General features: G+C 38.5%; 1 protein-coding gene across 2 annotated transcripts in view; it reads right to left on the bottom strand.

The window, feature by feature from the left end:
* Positions 1-13,368, bottom strand: part of LOC121323048 (nck-associated protein 5-like) — a 129,309-nt gene that overhangs the window by 28,613 nt on the left and 87,328 nt on the right. For both annotated transcript variants that reach the window (XM_041263770.1, XM_041263771.1), the window contains exons 9-11: positions 8,887-8,991; positions 5,593-5,781; positions 526-4,184 (exon numbers count right to left, since the gene is read on the bottom strand). In XM_041263770.1, coding sequence (XP_041119704.1) covers positions 526-4,184; positions 5,593-5,781; positions 8,887-8,991 — 3,953 coding nt within the window. The remainder of the gene's footprint in view (positions 1-525; positions 4,185-5,592; positions 5,782-8,886; positions 8,992-13,368) is intronic.

The following is a 13,368-nucleotide window of genomic DNA, read 5'->3' as shown; positions in this document are numbered from 1 at the left end:
AAAATTGTATTAAAGTAATATCAATTTAACTAAAAAATAAAACAACAATATTTTCCAGCATCAGTGGCACTTACCTAGTGTTTCTATGCAATGTTCCTGCACCTACAGTACAATGTTTGGTAAGATGTTCCAGTTTACATTTTGTCTTGGAACTTGTAGTAGTTATAAAGCATATTAAAAGTTCATACTAATATGACTCACCAGGAGAGCTACAATTAAACAATACACGCTTTACTTCAGCCTTCAGTCACCCCAGCTCCTCCTTTTTGGCTGTACTGGGCAATAGATTAGAATGGTGGACTGTGTTTATGTATATCATTAATCTAGAACAGTGATTCTCAGACAGTGGGTCGTTTCTTTGCGATAGCCTGGTTTAAAAGACATATTTCTACACTAAGTTCTACACCAAGGAACTTTTTTTCTTAATATTAATAAAAGCTTTATCTTACCCTGTCCTTTATGTCAAGCATTAGTTTTTAACTAAGAAAGCTCTTTTTTAATGAATCATAATTGTATGTACAGTACCTGTTCAGTAGCTCCTTCATAAATTGGTCCTTGGCTGTAGAAGGCTGAAGCTGTTTCATTGGTGGACTTATCTTAGTATTGCAGTGATCCATGATTGAAACCACTTTATCATTATTCTCTGGTTTTGTTGTATGCCCTTGACTATCTTTGCACTGTTCATTTTTCTTATCTTTCTTTTTGTCTGACTTCATCTGCTTGTTTCCCAGTACCGATCCAATCTGGACTTCTTTCTTCTCTTCTTTTGCTTTGGAGGTATCAGCTTTTTTGCCACTTAGTGCAGGGAGCTTACTCCTGCGGAAACCAAACCAGCTGGCCAATGAAGAACCCGTTTTTAGTTTTGTCTCTGTGACCTGCGACTTTTCCTTCCCTTGAACTTTCTGCATGTTCTCTTGAATGCCCATCATAACTTTCTCTTCTATCGTGGATACCGAAGGACTGAGTTGTTCCAGTAACTCCGGCCCTCTTGTGGGGTTGTCCAACTTTTTTGCTGGTCTCATTATATCAATTCGGTTAGGGTTTAGCAACCTGCTACCAATGCTTTCGGATGCCTGTTCCGGTAAGAAATGAGAAGATGAGACAGAATCAAACTGAGACTGTGATTTTCCAGGTTGTCTGGAATTTCTGAGTCCCAGCCTGTCAGCTAGAGGTAGGCTGCGTGCTTCTTGTTGAGGTGGTGACTTGTTGCTCTCATACTTGGACCCGTTTCGAGGACCATCTGCTTTGGGGGTAGTTCTACTAGCAACTTTGCTTGGGCTACCTTGGTGGCTGCTTGAACTACTCATGTTTCCACAAGAGCTTTGTCTGGTGTAGGAATGGTCAACCCCCCTTGGAGAATGAGAAGGGCTTTCACCAGGACCGCTTCCAGATGTCAGCTGAAACCCTTCAATAGAAGAGTTCTGTCCTGGTAAGGAGCTTCCCCTTCCGGTTGTGTTTGTTATGATCTGAGTACGTATCTTACCAGGCCCTTCCATCACACTGGTGCATGTTTTATCCCCAGTGTGTGTGCTAAAGCTCTGGCTGCGGGCTTTTGCTCCATTCATTCCCAGGGCAGGCATTAAATGGGGCTTATTTGTCACTGAAACAGACCTTTTAAACAGTCTACTTTCTCCATCTCCTTTGTCTGCAACAGGACTCTCACTGTCATTCAATACTGGTGACAGTGTTTCTTCATTCAAATAACTTTCCTGAATATCTCTCCTAATCTCCTGATCAGATTTTGCAGTCACCATTTCAAAACATCTCATTCCCTGTGATGCATCACACTGCCTAAAATTGTTTGGCGTCACTGTTCCTTTGGAAGCTGCATTAATATTATCTTTCTCCTGCTTACCAGGCACTGTTATGCTTTTCTTTAGCACTGGTGGAGATTTAACAAGGACTTTAAGCCCAATGGGAATACGTGTCTTTACAACTTTTTCTTCAGGGTTCTGAAGACTGTTTTCAGCACCGGGTGATGTTGGTGTCACTTGGGAACCATGTCCCTGAGTCGCATGTGGCTCAATAGTACTTTGTGAGTGACCCTGGACCGATATTGGCAAGCTGCTAGATGTTTTGTACTGCAGAGGTACTCCATTCTCACAGGAAAGCCCCTTCTTACTGATAAATGTGCTTTGTAGTGAGGAACCTTTCTGAGGACAGGAAATGTTTTTAGAGCTCTTTGCTATAGGTTCAGAAACCTTTTTAGGAGAACCTTTTGTGGGGGTCTGATGGGCTCCGGGAGGACTTTGGAGCTGTTGGGTGACATTATTTACCAATTTCTGACTTACATCTAATTCTGCTGAATCTTGCATCATCTGAGGTCTTTCATGTTGAACATCAAGTTGGGGCGGCTGATGGCGATGATGCAACAATGCAGCAGACACTCCTTTTGAAGCGTTTGAAGTACTGCGTTGGTTGCCAGGTTTAAGTGCTAGAGGAGGGGTGTTTTCATAGTTCAGTCTTATCAGTAAAGAAGTAGATCTGCCTGGTGGTGGAGGTGGGGAGGGAGACCTGAGTTCAGCTTGTCCTGGATCACATTGCCTGTCTCTGGTTGGAGGCTCCCCATAATCAACAGGTTCCATGTGTCGCCTAGGCAACAGGGGAGAACCTGGTACTCCAGTGTTAGAGCCCTTTCCCCAGTCATTCCTACAGGGAATCTTGGAGCTCTGTTGAGGTTGTGCATTGTGCTTTGAAACTACCAATTCTGCCTTTGGGCTCTGGTTACAACCACCCCCAGGAGATTTCATGAACCTTGATAGCTTAACTGGGGGAGAGGATGGTGACTTTTCTTGACATGAAGAACTTGAGGTCCCATTGTTATTGCTGGTTTCACTTGCAGGTGCCTTAGAGACCTTTTGTGGAGCCCCTTTGCCACTGCTTGGTATTTTGGTCAAATTTGTCCTTTGAGAGGAAGCTGTCTGCATAGAAGGTACATAATTATGTTTTTGAGCATTATTATAGGCTGGCTTTATTAATTTTGGTTGCTGACGAATGTGTGACAGCAGTCTTTCAGAGTGTGGGGTGTCAGTGCATACACTCGAAAGAATACCATTTTTCTTTGCCATATTGTCAGGCTGCTGTTCAGCTTTGTTTTGTGGGGATTCTAGGATGGAGTAGTTTCTCGCTTTGCTTCCTTTCTGACAATTAACTATTCCCTGAGGTACGAGCTCAGTATATTCGGCAGTGGATATGGTCTGCTGCTGGTTCACATAAATCTCATTTCTAGTCACAGAGACGACTCCAGTCTGGTGTGAACTGAGCTCAATAGGCTCCCCGTCTTCCACATCAAATATTACAGTGATACTTTCTTCAGACGAGGTCTTTCTTACCACCTTGTTCTGCTTCGTCAAATTAAAAGTCTTTGGCCTACTGTCTAGTTGTGAAGAAAAACTGAGATCTTTTTCACATTGCGGAAGGGGAAGGTTGTCAAACTTGTATGAAAGCCTGTTAGAGCCGCCTATTGCTTGTTTCTCAGCCAGTTGGTTGACTGTACTGCTTGTATCATCCCCACTTTCCACATGCAAGTCCTCCAGGACTTCCAGATCATCAGAAAGCTGCAGTGCACAATCTAAGTCTGTAGGACTGGCCTTAAACTTCAACACTGGGAGCGCGAAGCTTGTACATGTTTTCTCACTCAAGAGAAGGCCATCGATAAAGCTTGTTAGTTTTTCAGGTCGCTCCGTGTTGAAGTACGAGGGCTTCCTCCCCACTATTGATTTTCCACTGTGCCCCCAGCTGAACAGGCTATCAGAAACACTGTGTGTTAACTTTTTACAGAATGTCCTACAGTCCTTACTTGGTAAATCGTAGGGTAGGGTGGGTGTATTTGTAGATTCGTCATCTGCGTCATCGTGAGAATCAGAGTCATAGGCAATTTTTTTTCCCTGCTCGCGGCTCATGCACATTCTTACAGGTTTGTTTGACAGCTGGGACTTAGGAACGCTGTGACCCACACACTTTATACCGGGTGAGTATATCCCTTCGTTGGAGTTCATGCAGTCCTTGTATCCCCATTTGGATATGAGCGAAGGTGGCTCCATCGGCTTCCTCTTTTGGAGCTTTTTCAGGCCTTCCAGGATGTGGCTTTCCTTCTTTCTGGTGGGCAGCTGTTCCTCGACAGGGCTGGAAACATTGGGGGCCGAGGAGCCAATGCTCACTCTTTTTTCCCAGTTCAGTGATGACTGTGTGGTGGAGGAAAAAAGGAAACAAAATGACAATAAATATCCACTTGCACTTTGCTGTTACACAGTTCAATCTGATTGATATTCTTGGTTCTGAGTCAGCTATCTATATTTTTGAGGTATAGCATCCATTAACTCAAATCATTTTTGTCCCTTTCCCCTTCATTGTTGACTTTTGATATCACTCTGTAGGCTATAATAATGACTTTGACAACCCATCAATCAACCTACAATTACAGTCTCTGACAGCTCTCCAAGGTAGCCTGGTAAAACACTAATGGCTGTTTTCTGTTAAAAAAACCCCAAAAAACCCAATTCTATGAGGATTGTGGATGGTATTTGTGGTACTTTAAAGGGATATTAATTTTCTGTATGCAGTGTATAATTTAGTTAATATCTTTTAACACACCATGTTATTAAATATGTTCAGAAGTATCTGTGGTCAGAGCACAGCTGGGTTGCTGAATTAATTTCAAGATCCTGTCTAAGGAAAGCGAATTCAAACAATACAAAGTATCTGATGATAAACCGAATAATATAAACCTTACAGTGAAAATTATTCTTCAGCACCAACTTCTCAAACGTCATTCACGCACGCACACCCTCCCACACAGACTCACAGAAAAGAAATCAATGTGCTACCTCTCTGTTCATGCATATCTGTGCAGAGATTTCATTCAAAGAATATAGTCCTTGTACTGTATTTCATGGGTCACGGATATGGTAACGGTGTTATCTTTCAATGGTAGTTCCAAGCTGCATAATTTGAAACATCACCTATAGACCTATAGAGATATACTTTATGTGCTGCATTTATTTTGTTCTTTCAGACCATAAAATAAGGAGTGTAACATAACCTATAACTAGTGTTCTGCGTTTTCAGTTTTTTTGATCACGTGATGTCCCTTTAAACATATTTTGAGCAGATTCACTTTCTTAATCAAACTCTAATTACTAAAAGATGTTGCTTCTATTTATCCGCATATATCTTGATTAAGTTGACAAGCGATGTGCATTGTTCTCACTTGATTCTATCTGAACCTGCATTTCATTCTGGCTTCAGTGTAATCATTGCTGAATTCAGCTTATTAACTTCCATTGCATTCATTTCTGGTGCGTTTGTTTTCTCCCACTAATTTAAAGAATATACAATTGAGTGACTTAACAACTATTAATTAAGGTTTAAAGGGAGGGAGAGAGATGAAAAATAAAAAAAAAATGCTGGCCTTCTGGCTTCAAAGAACTTGAATAGTGGTATAATGTCATTATCACTAGTGCCAGTGGTAAATCGTGTCCACACAAACACATGTTTTTTAATCCAGAAATACTTTAAATCATTTGAAATGTTCGACTGCATTGTTCTAAAAAAAAAAAAAAAAAAAAGAGAGAAAAAAATGAGTTGCTTTACCCTTTTGCTACATAATTTTCCATCATTCCAAGTGTAGGAGCCACTGGAATATTCGCTGCAGGCACTCGACAGGGAGCGCTCACTGCTGCTGCAGCTGCTGCGGGGGTACAGTTGTGTTGGTACTGTCAAACTTAATTGACTCTGGCATTTGAAGACGGGTATTTCAGATTTTACATTCTGTTGGGACTCCTGCAAACACACAAAGAGATGTAATTGTCATGTGCATAAAAATAGAATACATATCATATACATACATATACCACAGTAAAGTAGATAGGAAACCAGACAAACTCTGACATAACACAAGCAGATCATCTTTGTCTAGGCCCATTTCAATAATACTAGAGCTTTATTTATTTATTGCAAACACTGTAGATTACAGGGGTTTTCAATACATTAAAAGCTTTTTTATATATGAGGTATGGAAAAAAAACATTATATGTTGACCACTAAAACCTGCACCTTATATACACACACTCTATCTTGCAACTGCAAAGCATATTGGTGCAGAATGCATGAATAACCATATATCCGAGGGAAGATATTATTGACCTGAATAATGTTTATTTGAAGAAGGTGGGCATTATCTAAGGATGGTGCTTCAACTAAAAAATGTTAGCATGCTAGGGCATTAATCCTCGCCACCAAGAGGTTGTGGGTTCACATCTTAGCACTGTCAGGAAGATTATTGGCTCAGCTCTCACAAGAAATACACTGGCTTCTGGGTGCCAGTTCTGTAGTTCTCATTTGCTATAGTGCAAGCAGCAGACTCGGCTTATAAACAGCTAAAATGAGACCAAATTATCCAAGTGCCTGCAGTTGGTCCGGTGGTAGGAAGTGATCCATACTGGGGACAGGGTGATCTGTTTAGTCTTATCTGGAAGAGAGCTGCTATTAAACCACATTAAGATTTATTATGAGGGATGCAGAAGAACCTGAAATCTAGGAAACATGCAAATCATAGTTATAAAAGTGCATAGCCATAATCCATATCTTTCTAAACCTGATTACCTTTTACAAAGCCTAAACTGGTTGAGTAATATTCTATTTATTCAATTATGTTGATGGAGAACAGTACATGATTAATATTGTGCCTAACTTATCTATTTGCCAATAAATCTAGTACTTTGTCACTGCATTGTCTTGAAAATAAAATGTGGGAGTATCAGATTAATTACTTTGTCGCTATTAGGAGAGACATTATACACTAGGAAACAAACATACAGCATCTATTTATTAGAGAGGCCTCTTTTAATACATCCTCAGAGTGTACAAATTTGAGACTGGAGAAAAAAAGAATCTTTTTATAATCTGACTCATTCCCAGCAGAGATTAATACCGCATATTCCTAACACAGTCAGTATTTACAGTAAATGATTGTACTCTCATCAAACCAGGAGGGACTGAAAGCAGTTTTGAAAGCTTTAAAAAAAATATAAAAACAAGAAACCCGATTTGTAATTAAAGATCTATACACATCCCTTTTAAATGAAGCCGTCTACTGGATTTTTTGGTGCATCAATCATTAGCAGAGTTAATGTGTTTGTGCATTTGCACCATATCAACCCCCAGTCTGCTGTGGGCTATGCTTTCTAATAACTTGGGCTTTAACACATAATTTGGTTTTATGATTCTAAAACTGGTTGGATTGGAAAACATCCTCCACTTTAAAATCCTTATGTAAGCTGTCACTACATATTACACCACTGAGTTTGTGGGTTGCTTGCTTTTAACTTGTAAAATTTTATCTGGCTATGTATTGGGTTTATGGTACATTTGTCTTCATTTTAAATGCAATACCAAAACAGCAATCACACACTCCAGAGCTCGGCAAGGTCTTGGCAATAGCAGCGCAAGTACTTTTTGACAACTGCATTATGGTTACAAATATATAACAGATGAGGCACTATAGGCTGGACAAATTAAATTAATTTAGAAGCTCGAAAGATCCACTGAGAATGAAACTCCTCCACTGAAGTCTAATTTTGGTTTCCTATCTACTTCAAATCTTTATGTAAGAAACTCTCCGATGTACTACCATCCATTTCTCTTGCCCGCAGTGCTCTAGCAGTTATTATCGTTCTCCAAAAGGGATTTTGGTTGACCGTGACTAAAAGCTTGGCTCCAAGCAAGAGAGTAATGGATAACAGATAGCATATTTTTTTTTTTTTTGTAACATTTTTGTATTGCAGCGTGTCGGCGAAACTGAAAACGTATGGCAGTACACCTTTGAAATATGTCACTCTCTGTGTTAATAACACTCATCAATCCATAACCTGGCTATCACAGTGGTTATCGGTCACAGTGGTTATCGGTTTGGTATTTTTGTAATTGAGCAGGTGGCTGGATTAAGAAGTGGCTGTTTACAACATTGCCTTTTCTATCACTTAAGGGCAGTAGTGACTGCAGTCACGCTGTAATGCTATTACATACAGAATCATTAATTTAGCAGATGTTTGCCCAAAAGCTAAACAAATAATTGCACCAAATATCTAATCTTAATTTTTCAAACCAATGGCTAAATGAGATCTTATGCCCCATGGATTTCCCAAGCTTCAGGCTGAACTATATTACAGATTACAACAGTTAAATCCGAGCAGAGCAGAAAGGTTACCGTATTCGTTATTATTGAATCTCAGGTCCACCTAACCGATGCTTTTACATGTTCTTAGTGTCAGTTTGTATGTGTTTTCTTAAACCTCTACATAATTTGCATGTGTTTTCACAAACCTCTACATAAATTAATCAAACTTAAATAAGCTTTTCAAAACTTTTCAATGGCAAAAATGCACTTTCAAACCTTATAATAAAAAATAAAAAAAAGTTCTGATTTACTTTCAAAAAGTCTTGTCAGCAGGACATTATAACCATGTTAAAGTACGTTGGCCTTTGTTTTTTTTTGCCAGACCTGCATAATGATACCCGCTGAGCACATGCATTTTTAAAAGTTCATACTTAATATATCATAAAAGATGGACGAGTAATATGTTACACTGTCGTTTACAAAGGGCTTCTTGGACATTTCTCAGAGGCGATGAGCTGAAATCAATACCCAAAACAGTGTCCCAGGGAAATGACTGAGATTTATTCCTCTTTGAGAAAAATTACACTTTGTGCTCGCTCTATCAACCAGGGACATGATATTGAATTTCAGAGAGGATAGCATATTTAATCTCTCAGATAATGTTTTTAGAGCAAGAGCATTATTTTTCATCTGTGATAGCCAGGCAAGTTCTGCAGGATGGAAAGCTTTATAATAAACAGGAATGGGGTCTTAATAAAATAGCTGCTTACATGACTGTCAGTTTCTGTGGTTCGTAACTGCAGAAAGCTTTTACTCCTATCAGATTCAGACAGCAGGTCTCCGGCCGACAGGTCCATGATGCGCGAGTGAAGTTTCTGCAAAAGACAGGACAAGAAATGTAACAAGGGAATAGGAGAACTGTGCGAAGAATAACAGTTTACATTTAGATAAACTATGTTTTTCTGCTGCAGTATCACAAATCCCTGAAGTATCCTTAAGGAATCATGCAGAAAGAGTAGCTCATCTAAAGATACTTTATGAACTGAAAAACAGCTTCTTTGCTTCAAAAAGTCATAGATTTTTGTATTTTTGAAATTACATTACAGCGAAATAATGGAGAAGACAGCTGTGCTATTAGCTTCCTTAAGTTACTCTAAATTGATAACCTTGTGATGTGCAGCAGCTGCTTTAGATGAGATTGCTTCAGACCAGGTGGGGGAGTTTAAAAGTGACCCTTTTCTAAATACCATTGATCTGGTACATGGCTTTTTTACACAGGTTTAACTCAAAGTCATTAATGTCATCTGTTAGGAATAATTAATGTGAATTGAAAATAATTACATTGGGGAGCTGGGGACTCCAAGGATTTGTACGCGTTCATATTCACACACTACTTGATTATATACTCTGTTCTTTTTTTCTATTGCACTCGGGAGGAATGCTAAATCAAATATATTTCCACATATTAATCTGCAGACTAATTACCAATGGATTTCTACTTGCATTTCTTCAGATCTACTTAACTGCAAATATTTTTTAAAAACACATGATTTATGACAGTATACTGTGCCAAGGGCAACTATAGCTTCTGTTCTGGGATCTTTCTCTTTTGTGTTTATTTTTGGAAATCATATCATTGCTGTCATATTTTCTGTGCTACAGAATTTCTCTAAAATGCAAGAGAACAAGGAGAGTCAAAGTTGTTCTCGCTGCCAGAAAGTTGCAATTCTTTAGACAGTGTCACCAATTTTTTTTTAGCATATTGGTCACATTCTGGTTCTTAAAAAAGACAAGAAGTCACCTTCAGATACTGATAGGCTGTACTCAGGAGACCAGGTTGGCTATGATAGCAACAGGCTGGTTACCATGGAATTTAAACTTGTATACAGAAGCTGGGCCACATAAGGAAAAAAGAAAAACCTCCAGAATTTCATAAGGTAAAGATCTAACTGATTACCTTTCTACTTGAAGGCTACGTTAGTGTATTACAAAAAAGCAGTATTGTACTAAAAAAAAAAAAAAAAAAAGAAGAAAAACTTGAATTTTACAAATCAAATTCCTTAAGATTAATTAGAAAAACTCTGAAGTCATCTAAGCTTTACAAAGAGTTAAAACCTGGACAGGTGGTGCACAGTTAAGTTCCAAGTTTAAAAGTTTTCTTATAATACTGGTTTGTTTTACACAGTGATGCTACTAATTTTGCCCAGAGTAAATAACTTGATTTAATTTTATTCAAGTGTCTCGCAATATATCAATGATATATAATTGGGATATGTATGTACATTTGTATTCCTTTTTTCAAGCTCAACTCAGTACAAGAGAACGTAGGTTTAGAAATTCATTAGGAACTTAAGTCTTGCTTGAGTTCAATAAAAATCAAACTTTTGAAGTAGCGATGCCAATGGGTAAGCACATTACTGCCACGATGGATCTAACACAGATGTGGAAGTTCAGTTCATTCAATACAAAAAAAACTATCATATAAAATACATGATAGTGTATCTCATAGTTTCAGAAACTCTTGAAATAACTAAAGCAAAGAAAGAAGAAAAATGTTCTGTTTTTTATGACTACAGTCTTTTTTGCTTTTATAACAGAGGCAAAAGCACGGCAACATGTGGTAGGTCTCAATGGCAACCCTTGCAGGCAATGCATAAAGAGCTCAGTATGCTGTTGTATTCCCCTGCATGCTCCATCACTTTCTTTTCTTTTTGATCACCAACAATGTGAATAATTTTAGTGAAAACGCTACATAAAAGCAACAAACTGTCAGGCTCTACCCAGCAACAGCCAAACACGTCTGACAGCTAAGATCTCTGGGCAAGGGACCACACAATTTGATCGGTCAGTTTCCAAAACACCCTCATAAGATTAGATATTTGTCAATGTTTCCTGTTGTGTGGAGTATGCAAGTGCAGGGAATTATAAAGTACTGTGCACAGAAGAATCTGCTTAACAAGACAAATCCACCGCTGGCTTTAAGGCAATCGCATCATGTTTCCTTCAGATTTTGAAAACTTGTTACACTTCATTGCAGATGATAGCGTCTGACAATTGGAAGAATGAAGGAAGGAAGGCACCCAACTCAAATTTCATAAATCTCAGAGGACATACAACATTAAGGTATTAGACTGAGGATTTGATGCATAAAAATAACAATATAATCAATCAAGATTCTACTGAGACGCTTGCCGTTTTCATAAAGCTGGTTTTATTAACTTCTGTGCAATCCTCCAGGACTTATTGGTGCTTAGAATTGCCATTGGAACAAAAAGCTATGCATTGCGGTAGTCTTTAATCTTAGCTTCTTCGCCTGAACACAATCAATCTTGTTGTTGCTGTTGTTGTTGTTGTTTTTTTTGTTTTCTTGCTTGTTTACAGCTCAGACTGCAGGCGAGGTCAGAACAGGTGAAAGTAGACGTTAAAAATATAATATAACAACACTCAGCTGATGATATGCATGTGCTTTATGTTGCATAACTTTGAATTGGCAGGGTCTAAAATTACATTTACATTATCTTTACATTCTTCTTCCCATAAATTAATCCACTCCTATGTTCATCAACAGTAACAAGCTTCTATTATGTTACCTTTTCCTAATAATGCAAACAGCATGCCTCCATTGAAAATGATAAACATGAGGTCATTGAATTGTACTGTTTGGGAAGTTTCCGACTACCATTGTGCAAACCTACAAACCTGTCATCAACGTTATAAAACTGCTTACATTTGTAAGTCCACATGTCAAAAAAATAACAAGTCAACTGGTAGCTTTAAAAATTAGCTAGCTTTCAACTTCTGTCTCGTGTGAGCATACCCTCCTCTACATTCTTTCCAATTAAAATCCACTTGTATGCCAAGAACTGACAAGGACACCCTGCCATTGTATAAATCAATTCTTATGAAAATAGAAGACTTAATAAAATATGTCCTGATAAATTATACTCTGGGCTCTTTAGGACAGAAGCTGTTGTCTGAATTATAATACTGCTACATATTACATGATAAATATAACCACTCAAATAGAGCCTCTGTTCAGCTTTCAAAAACCCATCCTTATTAAAGTGAGCTCCCTTAATAATATCCCTTAAAACTAACTTGCAATTATATTGCATGATGTCTCTATAAAACTAGAGACCCTATGGGTTTGTGTTTTTAGCAACACTGAAACTACAGGGTTGATGAATGTGTGTTCCCACATGCAAGACACAGGCTTTCCATAAAAAGTATTCAGGCAAGTCAAAGCCAAGTCACAAGGCAGTGTCAAGTGTGTGTCGTATAAAAATTGATCTAACCCTTTATTTGTTCACAAGCATGGATGTGAACAGAAAGAGTGTTATTGCCTAACTCTGTCGCTTTCTAATTCATAGGATTATATTTGCACGATAGGAACTGTGAAATTGCTGATGAACCCAGAATCAGGTTTGAATGCACCTCCACCTCCTACCTAAAACAGCTTCGTTACTGAGAGCTTTCCTTTCTGCTGGAGCAGCTTAACTCTGAGCTCAGACCATATAATTAGGGACTAGTTGCCAAGTATGATTTGAGTTTTGCTAGTCTGGCTCCTGTCCACTGGGATCAGTAAAAAAAAAAAAAAAAAAAAGTTTTCATTGCAAGGCTCTGAACATCCATCAATCCGGAATTAAATTCCCTCAGTCCAGCTTAAAGTGTTGCTAATGAGGGAATGATTTCCAAAAGTTTTGAAAAGGTGCATTGTGTCTACCATCAACCATAAATGTTTCTGACAACCCTAAAATACTACCCCACTATACCTACCCACTTCACTTTGCCCCGTTTGATTTGTGAAAATGTAAGATCCCAGGGCACTTGTCGGAGAACAGCAGAGAAATTGACCCCAAAGCTTCAGAGAAACTCCCCCGGGAAACCTTAGTTGCTCATCCTTGCATGGACTCAAGTGTGCCTTGGGATAATAGTCATGCTCAAATGCCCAGGATTCAAAAACCTCTTTAAGCATATAAAAAAGTCCCTCCTTTTGGAAACATCATAATGTAAAAAAGAAAAAGAATGTAGCATGACTCAATGGAAAACTACAAAAGATACTACATACCAAGGACTGATTCAACCTAAAAATACATCACTTACTACTCACCTTTTACATAGTACTATTCAATCATTCTTTTCATCCCTAGGCACCACTATTTTAATAAATGTCCCTTGTTTTAAATACATATATAGTGCGCCTCTAAAAAGTTTAATGTCTCCACAGAACAGGAGTCAGAAATAAGAGTCAG

Source organism: Polyodon spathula, chromosome 11 (assembly GCF_017654505.1).
Source record: "Polyodon spathula isolate WHYD16114869_AA chromosome 11, ASM1765450v1, whole genome shotgun sequence".
NCBI classification, from domain to species: domain Eukaryota; kingdom Metazoa; phylum Chordata; class Actinopteri; order Acipenseriformes; family Polyodontidae; genus Polyodon; species Polyodon spathula.
Note: the sequence above shows the minus strand (reverse complement) of the source record. Positions and strands in the feature narration are given on the sequence as shown.